The 13,132-nt window shown below is 43.5% G+C and overlaps 1 protein-coding gene across 3 annotated transcripts in view; it reads right to left on the bottom strand.

Moving 5' to 3' along the window:
• Positions 1 to 9,313: 9,313 nt before the first annotated feature.
• Positions 9,314 to 13,132, bottom strand: part of FYCO1 (FYVE and coiled-coil domain autophagy adaptor 1) — a 90,984-nt gene continuing 87,165 nt past the window's right edge. For all 3 annotated transcript variants that reach the window (XM_077129560.1, XM_077129558.1, XM_077129559.1), the window contains one exon: positions 9,314 to 13,128. In XM_077129560.1, coding sequence (XP_076985675.1) covers positions 13,053 to 13,128 — 76 coding nt within the window. In that variant the 3' untranslated portion in view covers positions 9,314 to 13,052. The remainder of the gene's footprint in view (positions 13,129 to 13,132) is intronic.

Here is a 13,132-nt window from a genome sequence, read left to right as displayed (position 1 = left end):
TAAGCCTGTCCTGAGCCACCATGTAAGAAGTCTATCTTACAACCACCCTGAGACCACCATGCCAGAAAGGCCATGTGGGGGCCTGGCCTTTTAGCCAGCCATGTGAGTGAAGCCACCCTTGTCCCTCCAGGCCATCCCATCTGCCAGCTGAAAACCACCAAGTGATCTCCATCAATACCACATGGAACAGAAGAGTTACCTGACCAAGCCCTGCTAAACTCCTGACCCATGAAGTCAGAAGATGCAATAAAATGGTTATTTTTTTAAGCCACTGAGTTTTGGGGTAATTTGTTACATACTAGTAGATAATTGGAGCCACCAAAAAACTAACATTTCCCATTCTTGGTGGGGCTGTCCCAGTGAAACCCACAGAAGCGTATGACAAAGACCCAGGGTAACACAGCAGGCTAGACAAGGTGTCAGATGATTCACCCCTCAAATCTTTAGGCACCCCTCTGGCTGGAACTCCACTCCAGCCCCCCAGACAACCACATGCTCACTCTCCACCTCTTTAGCTCTTTGATCAAATACCGCCTTCTCCCTGAACCTACCCTGGCAACCCTATGAACGGTGCAATCCCTCCCCCAGCATGCCCCAGGCCCCCCTCTGCTTTATTTCTCTCCACAGCACTCAGCACCGAACACAGAACATATGCGAACTCCACAAGGGTAAGGATTGTTTCTGTGCTCCATTTCCTTAGTGCTAATAACAGACCTTCCATGTGATAGGCCCTCAATAAATAAGCGTTGAATGAACCAGTGTTCCCAATTTCAAAGATTTGGTTCCATTAAGTGCACTCATCTTACTGAAACCAGTATTTTGATCTTGGAAAGCACAGCAATTGATAACAATGCTCTAGTAAAGGGAGATTGCATAGTAACCTCATTTGTTACAAAATGAGGTTTTGTTACAAAAATGTAGTGAGCATCTCCTGCATGCTGGGCACTGGGCTGGGTAATGGTGAGCAAACACAGACACAGTGTCAGCATTCAAGTAGACGCAGCTTCACTCCACACAGGTGACAGACACTAATCACACCAACATACCGACAGATGGTTTTGAATACAAGATGCCACAGACAGTGTAATCTGGACGTGGGGTAGGCAGGGAAGGCTTTCCTAAGGAAGTGAAGTTTGAGCTGAGATATGAATGATGAGGAAGATTTTCCTAGAGGAGGAAGGGGAGCAAGGGTGCGCTGGGTGGAGGGAGGACCTGCAAAGGCCCTGCGGCACTCTTGTCTGAAGGACACTGCCAGGTTAAGTGTCCAGGCCACGGAATTGGTTCAGATCTTCCCCACTCATACTCTCTTCTATTTAAACTTCAAAATTACAGAAAACTTAAAACATACACAAAAGTAGAGAGAATACTATGATGAACCTCTACACACCCATTATCAAGCTTCAATAAAGATAAAAATTCTGATCATTCTTTCTTCAGCTATGCTGCTGCTTTTTCTTTCCTTCTTTTCTACCTCACTCCCTCACTCTTTGTTTCATCTGCTTTCCTGCCTGCCTTTCTTCCTTCTTTCCTTCTTTTATTCTTTCCTCTCTTGCTCCCCTTCTTCCTTTTTAATTTTTTAAAAGTCTTTGCTAGGGTTTTAAAGTAAATCCAAGAATAATTGCTCTCAAAACTCATGCTTTTATCCTTATAATAGAAAGCTCTGAATGGGTAGAAACTTCCTCTGTTTGGCTGGACTGCCCCTCGAAATGATTTTTAAGTGGAAATGTGATACGATCCAATTCGTGATTTAAAGATCTCTAAAGCTCCTAGGTACAGAGGGTTGGGGCAGGCGGAGTAGGGGTGGCAGTTGGGAGACCATTTTGTAGACTACTGCAGACGTTGAGGAAAAAGACAATGGTACTTGGGGTTAGTGATAGAAGCGGTGGAGGTGGAAGTAGATGAATGACTTTGAGACATACTTTTAGGGGAGAACCAACAGGTGAAGGTTGGGGATGCTGCCACCGGGAGAGGGAGGTTAGTGGAGGAACAAGTCTTCAGGCAGAAATCAAGAATTCTATCTGGAGACATACAAGAGGAGTCATCACCGAGCTATCTATGCAAGGGTAGAGTTCAGAGGAGAGGTCCTGGGTGGAGTTGTAATTCTGGGAGTCATCGACATGAAGACAGTAGTCACATAATGGGAACTGCCAAGATGGAGAAAGGGAGAGAGAAGGGGAGAAAGTGAGGGAGGGTTGGGGTGAGAGAGAAGAGGGGAACTTGAGGGAGGAGAGGGAGAAGAGGGCCCTGGACACAGATCTAGGGGTCTTCTTTTAATGGCTGGATAAAGAAGGAGACTGTGGAGGAGCCAAAGGAGTAATCAGTTAGATAAGAGAAACGGGAGGGTAGTATTGTGGAAGTCAAGCAAGGGAGAATGTCAAGAAGGAAGGAGTGGTCCCCTCTGCTGGGAGATGCCTAACAGTCGAGTAAGATGAGGATAGGGAGCAACTGCTGGACGCGGTCACATGGGGGTTGGTGGTGGCCTTAATAGCAGCAGCTTCAGAGGCACAATAAAGACAGGCACCAGACGGTGGTGGGTTGAAATGCAAATGGGAAGTGGGAAAGTGGAAAAAGAACATGCAGCCAAAACTTTCTCCAGACTTGCTATGATAAAGTATAAAGGGTAATCCAACAAAACAAAGTTTTTTTATAAGTGGTCTCTTTTTGGCTCATTCATGATTCTATGAAAAGAAGTGATTTTAAGAACTCGCTTGTAAAAAAAAAATAAAACAAGAAAGAACTTGCTTGTGCTCAGTTCTGCAGCGTATGAGTTACTGTTGCCACAAAACTTAGTAATATATATAAAAAAAGACCATTTTATTTTGCTCACCATTTTGTGGGTTAAGAATTTGGAAAGGGCTTGGCTAGGCCTCTCTGGCTTGGGGTCTCCTGTGTGACTGTAACCAGATTCTGGCTGGGTCTGCAGCCTCCCGAAGACTCGCCTGGGGTGGGATGGAGGCTGGCGTGCCACGTGGCAGGCAGTTGATGCCGACTGGTGACTTGGGCACCAACACGTGGCCTCCTCAGCAGGGAGGTCTTACAGCACCCAGACTTCTTATGTGGCATCTGGTCTACCCCAAAGCAAGTGTTCTAATTGAACCAGAAGGAAGTTGCATGAGCTTTCCTGACCTGGCCCTGGAACTCACAATCCTTACTTCTGCTGTACTTCATTGGATCCAAGAGGAGAGACCATAGATCCCACTCTTTATGGGAGGAGGGTTAAATAATTTGGGGGACATGTTTTAAAATCACTACAAGCTGCTATTGTGTAAGCTAACCTATCTTTCAATCACCCCAATCATTTACACTCCCTCCCCAACTACCTAATTGACTAAAACCCGGAGAGAAACAGAAGAGCCAAGGTGAGGAAAAGGGATTAGATAAGGTATATATAGGCAACTTTCTTAATAATAGAAGCCATAATTTTTTTGAGTGATTCTATGCAAGACCCTTTTTGATCTGCAGTTCCCACAGCATCTTTATGAATTTGCTACTGTTACAGCTCCCATTTTACAGATTAAAAAACTAAGGCACAGAGTAGCTGAACCACTTGCCCCAAGTCACATACTAGTAGGTAGTGGCTCCAGGAATTGAATTCACATCTTTCTGATACTAGAATGCAACCTCTTTTCCAATGGTCAGTTCACACCATGGAGCCTGGGTGTAGGATGCTTCTCAGGAGGATGGGGTGGCCCTGAATGGGTTGGCTTATTGGCCGGGGAGTAGGAGCCCTGACCAGATTGCCACTTCCTGCCAGGCCCTCCCTCCATGGTTTCATGCTGTTACACTTACTGTTGAGTAGGTGACCCACTTTGGTGAATGTAGGAAGACATAATTTTGTTATGACTTGAGTATTTGGGAATTAGGCATTAGGTTGTCTCTTTATTGGGAATTTGGATAGCTAAAGGTTTTGTGAATTTGTTCATTTTAGAAATTAGTTTTCAAATTTTAAAAGTTAAATTGCCATATGATAAAAATAAATCAAACATAGATGGGTATACAGAGAAAAATAAAAGTATCTTTGCCCTTGCCATTATCTCCAAAGCCCTGACAGATCCCCTGGCCCTACTTTTAGAGGGAATCACTCTTAAGTTTCTACTGTCTTCTTCCAGAAATATTTCATGTCTATACCTAGTATTCCAGGGCATAGACTTGTAGCACGCAATCATACACTTCTTCAATCCAATCCCTTTTAGCAAGTGATTTCCTGATTTTTGTTATCAGAGGCAATTGGCCGTGAGAGTCTTGTGTGCGTCATTGTGTATATGTATGAGTATATCTGGAGGAGCAAATGTTTTCCTGAAGGATTATGAGAAATAAGGTGGAAAGGAACAACATTTGACTGTGGTAGAATGATTGCAAAAATTACCCCAATTCTACTCCCTTTCTTCCCCATATCCTAGTGACCTAGTTTCTCCCATTGATATATGGAGTTTCTTTCCCCATACCTTGGACCTGGACTGGCCTTGTAACTTGCTTTAGTCAGCAGAATATGGTTAATGGATGATGTGGTGGTTACAAAACTAGGCCTCAAGAGGCTTGTGCACTTCCATTTGTTCCAGCAGCCACTTGAATAAGCCTGGGTTATCCTGTTGGCGGATGGGTGACCATGCAGAACAGAGCCGGGTCGTCCTGTTCATGGCCATTCTACACTAGCCAGTCCATATGTGACTCACCAACTGACCACAGACACATAGATGAACCCAGCCAAGATCAGCCGATAGCCAGCCGACTCTCAGACCCATTAGCAGAACTGCCTTGAGGATATGCAACCGGCTGGCTGATAGCAGACACATGAGTGAGTCTAGAAGAAACAGCCAATCAAACTGCAGATACATGAGCTAAATAAACAATGATTTAAGCCATTGGGTTTGTCATGCAGCATTACTGTAAGCTAACCTGTCTTGATCTTCTGCAGTTGCCACAGCATAAATAAATAACCAAAGTAGTCTCTTGAAAGGATCACACATAATAAGAGCTCAAACTCAAGGACTGCCATAGCAAATCCTATTTTATGGGAGTTTTTTTTTTCAAACATCAGATAATTTGTGTTCAAATGAAATGAGAATGGTTAGAGAAAACCACCTCCACTGCCATTTCAGCATGGTGTAGTAGTAACATATTCTGTCATGGTTCAAATTTACTAACCTCCCTAAATCTTGGTTTCCTTATCTCTAAACGCTGGGCCTCATCTACTTGATAATGCTGTAATGAAGAAAGGGACAAAACATTTAAAGCACTTAGCACTATGACTAATGGAGTTAGCCTGCTAGATTATATGCCACTATTATTATTAATCAACCAGTGCTGCCATGAGCTGATCAATCTCTTTCTTTTTCATGAAAATCTGCCAGAACCCAGATGTTCTTTACCATTTTGTGCATTATGACTCCTTTGGCAATCTGAAATAGCCTCTGTCTCAGAATGTTTTAAAATGCATAGGATAAAGAATATAGGATTACAAAGGAAATCAATTATATTGAAATATGATTCTCCAAATATTAAAACAAATACGTGTATCAGTAATACATGGGCTTCTTTATTAACACATTAAATAAAATCTATTTACTGGTCCACAGACAACCTTACTCTGAGATATCTGTAACAACTGTTATGTAAAATGAAATATCTTTAATTTCCACTGAGGACAAAGTCACAGCTCTTGATAATATATACGAGTGTGATTTGTTGCCTTCATTCATAATTGAAGGGAAACTAAAATTTTATTTAGAGGTTATGGAAAACAATGCCATTCTTTTCCCCATCCAAGTTTACAGACCTTCTGAATTCTGTGTATGAACCATTTAGAAACTCCTGTTTAACTTGACCTCCCTCAACCCATATTCACTGGTACCAAATTCATATTTCTTTCTCTAATTCTTAAATTTTGAACAACAATGGAATTACTTTAGATTTGGGGAAAGAGTGTTTTTTTCAATTACAAATTATGTATCACTTAGCAACAAGTCCTTGAATTCTAACACAAACCATAGAAAAAATTGTGATTGTAAAAGGATTTTACCTATAGAATAGTTTCATACCAGGAAATTTGTTCAGAAATACCTTTCTCTCTGAGAATGAAATTCCTCATCACTATATCCTGGTTCTTGTGCCAATGGGTTAGAGAAGGGCTGGTTCTGAAATTCAAAAGCCATTGGTAGAATTAAATTAGGAGACAGATCAATTAGTTCATTGTACCCCTTTCCTCAGGCTCTAACCAAATCAGTACAGATGTAGAAATGATCATCAAAGATGTTGTCTCTGTGGTCTATGAACCACCTCCATCAGCATCACTTAGAAGACTTGTGAATGCATCGTGGGTTCCCCTTAGGGTTGATGAATCAGAGTTGACATGGGTGGTCCTCAAGAATCTGCATTTTAATAGGCCACCAAGTCACTGTTCTGCATGTCAAAGTAAGAGAACTATTCTAAGAAATTCTTTGATACTGACATTTAATAATTTAATTCTGGAGCAAAACCAAGCTTTGGTGAGTCTGGGTCTTTTCTAGGTCACTTGATATCTGAACTCTTGACAGCCAAAGATGCTGTAGGCCTGAAATGGGAGTCATTCAGTTTTCCCCTATTCCTTTTCCACAGGGTCATCTCCAGGGAACAAACGTGTGATCCTTTTCTGGAGAGCACCCAATAGTCCTGTGGGAGTCCTTGCTGGTGGAGAAGACTGTCTTTATGTAGACCTTTGGTTCCACACATGGACTCTGTCTCTTGTGGAAAGCCTCTTAGGGGAACAAATGCTGCTGCCTGCCCCACTGCCTTTTTGCCAGCTTTAGAGTGAGAGGAACAAATTAGAATATCTTTTCCATGACTTCAGTCACCATCGTTTGTGTTTGTTCTGTAAATGGTTCAGGTCTTGCTACATTAAAATTTTGCCTACCTCGGGTATGGTGGTTGGCTTCGGTCACCCCAACACTACTGTTTCCCCACTGTGCCTTCCTTCCAATGAGAAGAGGACTTCTGCTAATCTAGCCTTGAGTCCAGCCCTTCTTATAGTCTCCATGGAAGGCTCTTTCTGTTTTTCCATTATTTTGCTCTCTTTTCCTCTTCACTCTCCCTAACCAGCTTTCCTTTCTCATGACAGGGAGAAGACAGCGCGTGCCCCACTGACCTGGAAGTCGGATGCTCCTTCTCCATGGCTCAGCCAGATTCTTCTTCCGGAGCAGAAAGCTTGGGAAGGGCTCCTGAAATTACCTTCCTTTTGATGATTTTATGGACCTACAGGCTTGAAGCCAAACCTGATCTGGAAATGAGGTCTTCCTTTTGGTAAGGACACTCACACATTTTCAGGTTTGGTGAGGCCTGTCTCACTTTTTTCATTTTCTCCTTTTTGCTAACAATACTTAATTTACTTGAGGCTTCAGATAGGGGTACGGAGTCTGAGATAACCTCAGAGTGTACATGTCAGAAGGTGTGAAGAAACTGCACAAGTCTACCTCCTGCAAAGCTCAGAGTATGGGGAGGGAGGAGAGACACATCAAAGACCAGAAGGTCAGTGATCATTCTGTTCTTTACCAAGCTTCTTCAGAAACAGTGGGTGTGAGAAAAATAAAAGGCTGACCTTTTTCTCAACCCTAACCCACTTTGAATGTCTTTCATAATAGCTACACTTTCTTCTTGGTTCTTGATGCTTCAGCTTCAACTGCTCCCTCAAAAAAAATCCGTTTTCTCATTTTAGACAACAAGTTTCACCATCTATTTGCTTTGCAGATGTGTGTGGGCAGTGAGCTCTTCTTGCCAGATTTTTCCCACACATCTTCATACTGAAAGGGCTGACCTTGCTGAGAGTGTCCTTCTGAGTCAGCCAGGGAAACTCTACATCCTCCAGCACCCACTGGATAGATGTTACAGAAAGAGGCATGGTACCTTTAAGTGCCACACAGTCTGTGGACAGAGAATTGGGACAAAATTGCTTAGACTTGAATGTAGGGCTTGGAAAACTTTGACCAAAGGAATTTGTCATCTTGGATAACTTGATGGTTCAGTGGGGTGGGGCAAGGAGCAATGGGGATTTCAACATGGGGCCCCTAGATCTCAGCCCAAATGCAGCATTCACAACTACATGTCTGTTGGTTCTTGGTGCAGCCCCAAGCCCACATGTCCACCAACCTTCAGGAGGGACTGTCCTATTAACAAAGAGTTCCTTGTGGTGTTATTTTGGGTGCATGGATAAACCAATCTTCCATTAATTCAAGCTGGTCACTGGGCAATAAAGTGACTTGATCTTAGGGCATTTTCTTTTAACATGAGAGGATGTGCAGGGGGGTCAAGGATTGAGTGACTGCCTCACCTCCATCCTCCCCAAATCCCTTTGCCCTTCTCTGCCCTTGGAATATTACAGGAACATCTGTTCCAGCCTGAGTTGGTCAATGTGATTTTTTTATGGTCTTACAGCTGACCTGGGGCATTGGAACTGACCAGAGTTCTCAACTGACTCAGCATTTTAAAAGTATTTTTGTGTTTGGTATGATGCTCAATGCTGCAGGGAAGGAGAACAGGCATGAAGATGAATGAGACACAGTCCTTACCCTTGAAGGAGGACCAGACACAGTTACAGAAAGTGTGACTGACTCCTGAGTAACTGATAAAGAAGGGTCCATGTGAGAATCAGGAGCAGAGGAGGCTTGGAGGAAGCTAAGCAGAGGCAAGAGGGGGCCTGGGAAGTATTCAGTAAGGCATGGGTCACTCGAGGGTAGGAACCCTGGTCACCCAGTTTGTGTACAAGTGAGCTGAGTGTAGGTGGACTGAGCTCAATCCAACCAGTCCAAGGGTGATTGGGACACACTCCACCAAACCTTTGTAGAGGCTCTTTGCTGACCTGGTAAGACCAGTGGATGTTTAGTGGTTTCATTGATTTCTTCCTCTGCCAGCTTCCCTCTTCCTAGCAGTTTTGTCCAACTTTGTACCACATAGTGGCTAATAGTGGTTTTAGGCCATCCATGATCCTTGTTCTCCCACCCCGTTATTCTGGTAAATCTTCAGTTTGCTTTTTGTTCAAATTGCTCTGTACCAAGGAAGAGTTGGGGACAACTGAGCTGAGGTTAGAAGCTCGGAGGGCAGAGGGGGCATCAGTTGGAAGGCTGTTTGGCTTAGGCAGGTCTGAACACCTCCCTCAAAATAGACCAGGAGGTACCCAGATGCCAGGCCACGGGGCATTTCCTCAGAATATTTGCTGACTCTAGACCTTGTATAAACCCATTGTAAGGCTGCTCTACTTTGAGGCAGAGTAACTCAACTCTGACTCAGACCTGGGTAACCTCATTATTCTCATCATGTCCCAACAGGATGAAAGACGACACTACTCTAAACATCATAGTGTTCACTTTATTTAAATGCTAAAGTTAAAAAACAAATCGTTTCCAAATGGCATAGCAGACACTATAAAGGTAATACGTTTGGGGGTACAGAACTTTCCCACCCTCATTGTGCAGGTGGATGTTGGCATCTGATGGGCTTCTGGATAATTCTTTGGCAGGTAAGAGTGAAATGGATTCCCAGACCCACTATTCCACAAGGCTGTGTGAATTGAGGATTAGGCAATTGAAGTGCAGTTTCAATTTTTAAACCACCTAACAGAGGGTTGCGTATTGCTCTGCAGCCACCAGAGAGACAGAAGCATCTCTGGATAACATGTATCATAATGTTCTCAGGATGCCTTTTTACAGAGTTGCCTCCTAAATTTAAATATATACTTCATTAATTTTAAAAAGTGCCTAAGAAGGAAAAGGGATTTAATTCAGTCTTTTCTGGTTCCTTGGAAGAATCACAATAAAATAAGAAAAACTCATCCAAGATTCCACTAAAAAGTGCTTTTCAGATAAGTGTTCTGTAAACATGGACGGTTATCTCGGCAGTCTGTGTACTTGGAGATTCTTAGCTCTAGGCGTCATAAATGGCTTCTCTCTGCTTTAATGCTCAATACCCCTGAGCCAGGGATGGTTTCTTGGCATAAAGAATTCTCACATATAGAATTTCCAAGTTGGACTATTAAAAATGAACCCTCTGTAATTATGTATCAGTGGACATCTAACCAGCATCATAAAACACCAACCCTCAGTGGGGAAATCCCTTTTATTTGGATCTGGTATGTCTTCATCACCTTAGGTAATAATTGAAAAATTCTAGAAAAAAACATCCCTTTATTTTTGAGTTATATTATATGGCTTTTCATCTCTGTTTTCCATGCCCTATAGGGTGTTTCAATTCCAGATCCTAGCCTACTCTGAGTCCAGTGTACTCATATCAGAAGTGTTCTAAAGAGCCCACTTAACCATGGAGGCAAACAGCTTGCCTCAAACTGTTTATAGATGAGCATACCAGACTGAGGTTGGTATGTTTCTTGGGGGAAGTTGATTAGTGACTTCAGGGGCAGTGATGAACAAGGCAGCTGGTATCAGTAATCAAAAGCAGCTGCTATTCAGAAAGTTGGGCCATCAAGGGGCTAACTCTTTTTTTTAAATAGTGACTTGGGAGCCCAAGGATATGTTCTTCTTGTTGATTTCTAGGCGATTCAGTCTAGCTGGGGCAACCATTTTCAATAGTAGTTCATCATTTTCATTAAAAAAAGAAAAAAGGTACCCCAATCCCAAAGCCTCAGTAAAGTTGGAAACCTGTTTAAAATAAGAATAAAGCTATTTATAAAAGTCATGCTTAATAGGCCAAACCTTCTCCTGCTCCATAGTGCACAGCAAGTGAGCTTGAGGAGTAAACTAATGAAGCAGAAGAGTTAGTCCAGCACACACACACAAAATATGCTATGAAACCAGAGTTAGGAAATGATCACTGAGGGATTGGGCAGTCCTCAGAGCACAGCAAAGACCTTGCTGACATGATATAACAACATTTGAGTGGTGCACACCCAATCAGTCCCTCCGTCCTGGAGGAGTGAGTGGCTCTGGGTTGGAGCCATAAGAACAGCCAAGTGTCTCTAAAGTGGAATTAGGCCCTGCTGTGTTGAGCGACAGAGCAAAGTTCAGAATGGATCTGGATGGAAGAAAATGTTCAGAGGCCTTTCACATCAGCTATACAATAAATGCTGGTTCTGGTTGCAATGATGGTGAGGATGCTGGCCGAAGAGGCCTCGGCTTAGTCAGAGTCTCCATGGTAGCCTGAGAAAGCTAAACATGCAAAAGAAGACTCCAGACTGCTTTGGTTTCTCTTGTAATTTTCAGCTTCTTACTTGTAGTAATCCAGCTGACTTCTGATTATGCCTTGCAAGAGAGAAAATGGATTCAAAGGCTGGATAATTTTCTCTTGAATAATTCTTGGGTAATGTGTCATGAGGCTAGAAGAGCCTCAGGTAGCCTGTCATTTTCTTTCAGGGCCGTAGCCAGCAGAAGAGGATACAGAATCTGATGGCTTTCTGCCCAAGTAGGCTGCTCAAAGGAAAAAGAACACAAGAGGTCGAGTTTTTTCTCTGAACTAGAGTTTACTCTTTGAAAGATTCTGTTCATTATTCCCCATGATCAACTCTCTTGTTTAAACAAAAACTCTCTTGTTTAAACAAATAACTTCTCTCGAGTTATTTCTCCTTGCTCCTACACGAGTTCTCTTTGCTGGTGTTGATTCTGTGGCTGCTAGTGCCTGGTGGGCTTGTTGATCCATGCTGGACTTGGCCTGGGGGACCCAATCCATTCTCCAGCTCTCAAAACCAATTACATGAGGCTATGAAGCTTTGAAAGGCGATGTGACTTGGGCCCCATGGCTTAAGCTAAAGAAATGACACCCGGATGCTCCGATAACCTGGAAGTATGTGGGCTCTCTGTGGCAGGGGAAGAAAAGGACTAGAAAACAGGAAGATTATTTAATTCCTGCCCAGGAATAGAAAATAGAGTCCTTGCTCTAAAGGCAAGATGTCTCCTAGGGGTCATCCACAGGCTGAGCAGCAGGAAGGGAACAAACGGGTGTTAGACAGCCTGGCAGGTGGGGAGTGGGCTTGGTCTTTGTGGGTGTTAGAGCCCAAGACAAAGGCAAAGAGCAGATTCCTGAATTATGCTTGCTTATACTTGAGTTACCAAAGACTTTTGTTACAAAGACCCCATTTTTGGAGGTGGTTCTTATTCTGATTATGATTATTAGTAATGCAGGCAAGACATAAGCTCTTACGTAAACAAAGATGGGCCAGCAGCTAAAAAGCGAGCTCCATAGACCAACGTACAATCCTGCTTTCCGGTCATGGGGTACACATTAGCCAGTATTTAGACTAGCTGTAGCATACCTAGCCACTGCTCAGCCCTCAGTATGGTGGGTTCCAGTTCCTGGATTATCTCTAGTTCTGATTGGTAGGGTGAGGTTTTATGCTTTGAGAGGCCTTGCTGAGAGAAGGGTTTTGCTTGAGGACAGAATCACCCAGACAGAAGGGCCAGGAAGAAAGTAGTTTAGAGGTTCCTCCAAAACTGCTGAGTTTCAGAGAAGCCCCCAACTTCCTGGGGCAGTAAACGATAGGGTGTGATAGGAGGAGGCTGGTTGAGATCTTGGGAGGACTCCTCAGTGCCCTGATTCTTGACAACTGCCCTGTGACTTCCTTGCCTTGGTAGTCCCTGTGGGCCTCACAGACTGAGGATGCATAAGGTCTGGCCAGGGCATTCTGGCTCATAGTCACCTAGGATGTCTGGCCCCAGGTAGGGCAGGATAGGGCATCTTTCTCCATGGGCAGAAGTTGGGGTCACCTGTGGCTATGAAGCGCTCTATAGGAGGCTGCGCCCAACTGTGCTGCCAGGAGACCTGGTCTCCTGAGTGCTCAACGTTTTTGCAGAGTGTCCTTTTGGGTTTGAAGATAGTTGGGTACCAAATCAATAGGAACATCATTTGAGTCCTTAAAAGTTCTGGGAGCTAAGAGTGACCTGTGCAAAGTACAGAATAAATAGTGGCCCCCTACAATGCAGCTTCTGAGGGTGTAGACCCAAGGGTTTCTCTTTTAGAGTTGCATAGTTGAGTAGCTTCCCAGCAACTGTTTTTTTTTTTTAAGTGCTTTATGTGACAGGTGAGGGAGAGTAGTGTTTCCTGTGGGTAAAGCAATTCTGTTGACATCCAGGGGGTTGAGGCTAAGGGAAATCGCTTCCATCGTAGATTATAGGCCAGTCAACTGTCAAGTGATAAAATACTTTTTTGGAGACAAACCTGA

Source organism: Tamandua tetradactyla, chromosome 15 (assembly GCF_023851605.1).
Source record: "Tamandua tetradactyla isolate mTamTet1 chromosome 15, mTamTet1.pri, whole genome shotgun sequence".
Lineage (NCBI taxonomy): Eukaryota > Metazoa > Chordata > Mammalia > Pilosa > Myrmecophagidae > Tamandua > Tamandua tetradactyla.
The sequence above is the reverse complement of the archived record's forward strand: the minus strand, read 5'-3'. Positions and strand labels throughout refer to the sequence as shown.